Source organism: Coregonus lavaretus (assembly GCF_964263955.1).
Source record: "Coregonus lavaretus genome assembly, chromosome: 33".
Lineage (NCBI taxonomy): Eukaryota > Metazoa > Chordata > Actinopteri > Salmoniformes > Salmonidae > Coregonus > Coregonus lavaretus.
Genome location: NC_140020.1, coordinates 11,104,920 through 11,112,247, shown reverse-complemented (window position 1 = coordinate 11,112,247; position 7,328 = coordinate 11,104,920). Strand labels below are relative to the sequence as shown.

The 7,328-nt window shown below is 39.4% G+C and overlaps 1 protein-coding gene across 1 annotated transcript in view; it reads left to right on the top strand.

Annotated features, from left to right (window-relative positions):
- Nucleotides 1-7,328, top strand: part of LOC311108655 (ephrin type-A receptor 7-like) — an 87,740-nt gene that overhangs the window by 28,539 nt on the left and 51,873 nt on the right. The window contains exon 5 of the mRNA XM_084151348.1: nt 4,590-4,925. Within this exon, the coding sequence (XP_084007474.1) occupies nt 4,590-4,925 (336 nt within the window). The remainder of the gene's footprint in view (nt 1-4,589; nt 4,926-7,328) is intronic.

Here is a 7,328-nt window from a genome sequence, read left to right as displayed (position 1 = left end):
GGAGGAATGAGGAAAATAACCAAATGTGCAGTATGTTTGACTCAGACGATTGTAGTTTTCGCTCTATGCATATGTATTACCTATTTGTAAATAATTCTGTCTAATTAAATGGGGTGAGAAGCTCCTTTCGAAGGAACAATTTGGATGAAAATGGAGTCGTTTAGTATTTCAGTGAGAAAATTAAAGATGCTTTTAAAAATGCACATGAACAAAGATTACAAATCATAATCTACAGATGTAGGATCTTAATTGTATCACTCTTTTGTTGATGAGAATTTTCATGCACAGCAGGAAATGCAAACTTTTAGTGTATTTAAAAAGGCTTCTAAAGTTTCTAATTTCCACTTTCAAATGTCAGACTTTATTTGCCCTAACAAAAAATGTGTCAACCCCTACAAAAAAGTCAATTAATTATAATACACATAATAATTCACATTTCCTTTTGCTGCAGGATTATTTTCCAGCTGTATCAAACTGGCTAAAATGAAGAATGGTGCATCTGTATGGTGCATTAAGGGGGATATAAAACTAGCACTCAATTTTAAGGGCCATAAAAACAAGGGCTGGAATTTGAATGATAAAAGTAGCAATTTGTAAATCAATGCTTTTATGAGAGGAATGTAATTATTTGCCATTACACCCCCTGTTCAGAGGGCAATGGTTTGTGTAGTGCAGTTTGGATACTTTATGGAACTGGTGGTTATTCAATATGCAGGTATAGGCTATTGTGGGATTTAATCTCACTTGCAAATTCTGGGGTGAGTCAGACTTGTCTGTCAGCCTCTTTTTCTTAAACGTAAACGTTAAGTGTCTTGTCTCTGCAATTAATTGGAAAGGAAACCCTTTCTCTCACCCTGGGATAATTGTATTTTGGGTAGGACTGAGGGAGAGCTAATAATGCCCCTTTCTGCCTCCCTCTGATCCTCTGTTCAGGATTAATAATTATACAATGTAATGACATCTCAATCATTTCAAAATGGGATATTCCTACAAATCTTACATTTACATTTTTCATATAGGCTTATTCCATGTCTTTATTTGTGTATATATGTTTTTTTAACCCCCCCCCCTTTTCTCCCTAATTTTGATCTTGTCTCATCGCTGCAACTCCCCAACTGGCTCGGGAGGCGAAGGTTGAGTCATGCGTCCTCCGAAACATGACCCCCTTTTTTTTCTAAGGGGGTAGATCAGCTTAATATTGCAGATAGATTGTAACTTCCATCAATGTAATTGTCTGCATCACTTCCAATCCCCCATGTTTTATATATATATATATATATATATATATATATATATATATATATATATATATACATACACATACATATATACACATATACTCACATACATACACACATACATACATACACACATACATACATACATACATACATACATACATACATACATACATACATACATACATACATACATACATACATATACATATCCTTTAAAAATATATATATTCCCCTTTATTACTTTCCAACCCCACCACCCTTTCCCTACTTGGAGTAAACTAGTGAACAACAATGCTTAGGCCTCTACTTCCAGCGTATACTTACTATCTACATTTTATGGACACAGTCAATTTTACAATAATTATATTTTGTTTGTTTTTTCTCCTGAACTTCTTCTACTCTCAAACTCTCCGATCATTTTCATTATGTCCATCCGGTTTGCTTCTATATGCCATATCTTTCTAACTGTGCTCTTTCACAAAAGCTCTCAACCTACAACCTATATACTTATTATGGACACAGTATGCTTTCATTATTAGTTATCTTGTTATAGTCCCATCCTTCAACTCCATTCAACAACACCCATCTATCTCTTAACACCATCCATATAGGATTTCTATTTGCCATATATTTTTCAACTGTACTGTGATGTTTTACAAAGGTTCTGAACCTTTCTATTCTCATTGTTTCTACAGATTGTTAAAAGTATTATTATATTATTGATCGATTGACTATGACTTTTCAGATCACCCAGTAATGCTATCTGCAGGTAAATATTGCAATCCTTTAGTCATTCCTGGACCTGTGTCCAAAAACAAGCTACAAATGGACAGTAACAAAACAAATTATCTAATGATTCTGTCTCTTCGCAGCAAAATCTGCAGAGCTGGGAAGATTGTATCCCCCATATAAATAACATTCTATTGGTATCAATAATTTAAATTGAAAGATTCTAAGTTTTGAATCCGGTGTCGTTTTGCATATCAGTTCATAAACACTATGCCATGGGATCGGTACGTCAAAAATCTCTTCCCAACTATTTTACAATCTATATGGGACGGCTGTCAATCCTTTGGTCCTTAAATGAAACTGGTATACTTTTTTATTTATCACAGTTTTCCTTAACCAATTATGTTCTTTAATGCAAGGCCGACAGACAAGTTCCTTACTTTCTCCCCCTTCCACTTTCCTCTTCCATTTTTGCGGTAAGGCTGCAATTATTTGGTTGTAATTTTGGTAGAGCAGACATTTCCATATGTTTTTGTTAGCTGCATGTGCGACATAACTCCACCAGTCCTACCGATGCTATCATTTACGAAGATTATACCTTTTTTTAAACATTTTGTCAAAAAAAAGAGGTTTGAGTTTAACCACAAAATTTGTTGCATTATTTGTTCTGTCGTTTCTGGAGGATTCAATTGAAATTGCAACCAACTTTCTATGGCTTGTTTTAGAAATAGTGATATTTGGGAGATGATTTCCTTTTCAAATAACTGAAAGTGAGAGGTTGTAATCGGAATAAAGGGAAAAAGGCCATTCTTGAACATGGGGTGAGACAATCTTACTAATTTCCTAGAGAACCAGTTCGGATTTAAGTATAACTTTTGTATGACTGAAGCTTTTAGTGATAGGTCTAATGCTTTAATATTTAATCATTTCTGTCCTCCGAATTCATATTCATTATATAAATATGCCCTTTTAATTTTGTCTGGCTTGCCGTTCCAAATAAAATTGAATATTTTTTTCTCATATAATTTATAAAACTGTTCGCTAGGCGTAGGCAAGACCATAAGCAAATAGGTAAACTGGGATAATACTAAAGAGTTAATCAGGGTGATTTTTCCACAAATTGACAGGTATTTTCCTTTCCATGGTAGTAAGATCTTATCTATTTTTGCTAACTTTCTATTAAAATGTATTGAAGTGAGATCATTTATTTCCTTTGGGATATGTATTCCGAGTATATCCACATCACCATCAGACCATTTTATTGGTAAACTACATGGTAATGTAAAAATTGTATTTTTTAGTGATCCAATACGTAATATAGTACATTTGTCATAATTTGGTTGTAATCCAGAGAGGTTAGAAAATGTATCTAGATCCTCTATGAGGCTGTGGAGGGATTCTAGTTGTGGATTTAAAAGAAAACGTACAATGACACCTTTGTTTTTAAGCCCTGGATATCTAGTCCCCTGATATTATTGTTGGATCTGATTTTAATAGCTAACAAACCGCGCTTCTTAACACCCGCCCACTTAACCCGGAAGCCAGCCGCACTAATGTGTCAGAGGAAACACCGTTCAACTGACGATGAGGTCAGCCTGCAGGCGCCAGTCCCGCAACAAGGAGTCGCTAGAGCGTGATGAGCCAAGTAAAGCCCCCCTGGCCAAACCCTCCCCTAACCTGGACGACGCTGGGCCAATTGTGTGCTGCTCTATGGGACTCCCGATCACGGCCGTTTGTGACACAGCCTGGGATCCAACCCGGATCTGTAGTGACACCTCTAGCACTGCGTTACAGTGCCTTAGACCGCTGCGCCACTCGGGAGGCCTATTTCATGTTTTAATGTAAACATTGATTCGTGAATTGTGGATGCATGAAGAGAACGGGTCTCCAAAAAGGGCCTACCTTGACCTGGCATGAACCACTCACACCTTTAAATAGGTACATTCTCTATAACAGTGATAATCACACACAAAAGGCAGTACTATTGCACACTTGACATTACAATGACGAATACTTAAGACATTAATGAAAACAAAGACACTCATTTGCATAAACATTACCGTTCCTGATAAACAATGAAAATACCCCTTAAACGGGAGAAAATAAATGTCGTTGGGTGAGCAACCTGTGGCTATCGATTAACATTCATATTTAGCATACACAGCATCATATCAGAGTGGTAGTAATGCAGTCATTTTGCGTTATAATGGTCCTCATGGGTTCTTTCCATTTCACCACCTCCTCTACATTGACCTTACTTGTATTTAACTTCCTCTGCCTACCTGCAATAGTTATTCTTTTTAGATCTGAGTTCTGTTACAATTGTGTGTCAGGTTTAGAGCTGGCATGTCCTGTGGCAGTCAGTCTGAGGAAACAGAACAGAACAGTGAACAACAGATCCTGTCAGTACACAAATACGGTTGGCTGTCACTTTCCTTCCCTGGCACTCTGTTATTTAACTCTCCTTCATTACTTCCTCTCCCTCCTCTCATTTTACATTTACATTTTAGTAATTTAGCAGACGCTCTTATCCAGAGCGACTTACAGTTAGTGAGTGCATACATTTTCATACTGCTCCTCCTCTCCCTCCTCTCCTTGTCTTCCCTCCTGTCCTGACAGGACCTCCCTCGGCGCCACAGAACCTGGTCTACAACATTAACCAGACCACCGTCAGCCTGGAGTGGAGCCCGCCGGCCGACATGGGCGGTCGTAACGATGTCACCTACAGGATTATGTGCCGGCGCTGCAGCTGGGAGCCGGAGGAGTGCGTGCCGTGCGGGGGGAACGTGGGCTACTCCCCCCAGCAGGCGGGATTAGTGGACACCTATGTAAACGTGGTGGACCTACTGGCCCATGCCAACTACACCTTCGAGGTGGAGGCCGTCAATGGGGTCTCTGACCTCAGCCGCACCCAGAGGCTGTTTGCCGCAGTCAGCGTCGCCACCAGTCAAGCAGGTAGGCTCATAGAGATACAATATAATGTTCAGTTTAATTCTGTGGTTTGGCTAGAACAAAGCCCTGCGTCATCACTGAGAAGGTAGAGCTGCTGGGGTGTTATTTTACCTGCACTTCAATATTCCTCTGCTGTGGGCTGGTGTGGGCTGGAATTGCTTTTATGATTGAGTTACAAAGAAATACAAATGTTCATTTGCAGCATTTTTGAGTCTCCTAGATGTTCAGGATAAGCGAGGCAGATATGGCCCTTTTAGGATACAGAATTATGTTAAAAGTTTGCTCTTTGGTCTCAGCACATTCTGACAAAACTATATGGGTATTTTGCAATGAGGTTGGCAGTGCAGTTCAATTGAGAACATGCACCTTAAGTACCTTAAGCATTCCACATTGGCTTTAATGATTATAGGCTGATATTATCCACAACATTTCTAGTTTGCATATTACCCAGATTAATTTAATGTGTGCGTCGGAGCTATGGTGGCAAAAATTATTAACGTAGCAAGGCTTGCTGCCAGATGGACCATAGGAAACAGTGTGTGTCCCTAACACCCCTGGGAACCTACCATAATTAAAATGCTGTATTTCTTTGGTGACACACTCCAACTCAAGGCAGCACTAGACCTTTTTTAAATTAATTATTTATATGTATCCACCAAACAAGATTTATCTTTCATGCTCAAGCATCCATGAAATACAGTTGGCGTAAAAAGGGCAAACTTACTAGGGTCATTAAAAGAGGATTGCACAGCCATTGTGGCTCGTAAAGAGGGCATGGGGAACATTATCATCATAACCATGTTGCTAACCAGTATCTACAGATGTAGGATCTTAATTTGAGCCAGTTTGCTACAACAGGAAAATAACCCTACAGCAACAGGAAATGTGAAATATTATGTGGATTATAATTAATGGACATTTCTGTAGGGGTAGGTACATTTTCCGTTAGGGAAAATCAAGTCTGAAATGTTAAAGTGGAAATTACAAACTTCAGATCAAATTAAGATCCTACATCTGTACGAGCATTCTGGGACTTGTGGTGCACTCTAAGCCTCTTGTGGTATACGTTTCAATTTTACTTTGAACCACCTTTCAGATTACTGGCTAACTGAAATGAGGATTGGGATGTTGTCTTTTTGAGTTTAGCTTCACCCATACCCAACCGTATACATGAATGCAGAAGAGCTGCAAGTCTTTGAATTCTTTGCTGAAAGAATTGGGTCAATCCTGCACATTCAGCCATGTCCTGCGGTGCTATGATACTCTCCTGGTAAGATGAAGCTGCATACAGTATTCCGAAATGTTTCATTGCACTCATCTAGAATACTGTACCACATTATGTTTTGCATGTATTGAGAAATGAAAAGATCAAATAAACAAAGTAGAGGAACTAATATGGCGACAACCTCCATTCCTAGATTGCCAAAAGGTTACAGAGAGAGAAAGAGATGGGAGGAACAGGATGGATAATTGCTGCCAGGCAGCAGAATGAATTTGGGATAAACTGTAGAGAATGATGTATGTTCTGTGACACAGTTGATGACAGAGACGCACGCTGGATGGTGCTGGTGGTTGCCTTGCCAAGGATACATGGACACTGCAAGGAGGGAGACCTGCAGGAAAACACAGGGAAAACAATTAACACATGGCTCTCTCAGAGCCTCTTATAATTACATGTTGACAACAGACTATTACTCTGCTAACCCTGGGGAATATTTAGCCATCATAAATGGAGGGAAATAAAGGGAGGCATTTTGATGAGGAAGGAATTATGTTTACGTCTTAAAGCTAGCTTTAGGCTACTATTTGAAGCTATGTAGGCTACCATTTGAAGCAAACCTAGTTTGAGATGCACTCTACTATTTATTGTAATTAGATGTGTTGATATATGTTTTATGAACCTATAGCCTAGATACATTATGACTGATTTCAACATTATGGATGTAAGAGACTGTTTGGCTTCAGTTTGATGATGAGCAAACACATATTGTTAATGAGATCCTCATGTGAGAGAGCAGGAAGAATCAGAGTGTTGTTGTGCACGTAGAAGGCCAGACATTAACCCCGTCCTGCGCAGCTCTTAGCACTGGCCCCTCACTGTGTCCGGCTGCTGTTCCCAGAGCCGTTAGGGAACGCTCCAGTGCTTTGTAATTGGAACATCGGCGCTTCCTAAAACAATGGCCCCTTTCCGAGCAAGCATGCATGGCCACATCGTTAAAGAATGACTGCATTATTAAACCCTTTACGGCTCATCATCCAGAATTGATTAACCTTTCCTGGGGATGGAGGTAGAGAGAAGAGAGAGAGAGAGAGAGAGAGAGAGAGAGAGAGAGAGAGAGAGAGAGAGAGAGAGAGAGAGAGAGAGAGAGAGAGAGAGAGAGAGAGAGAGAGAGAGAGAGAGAGAGA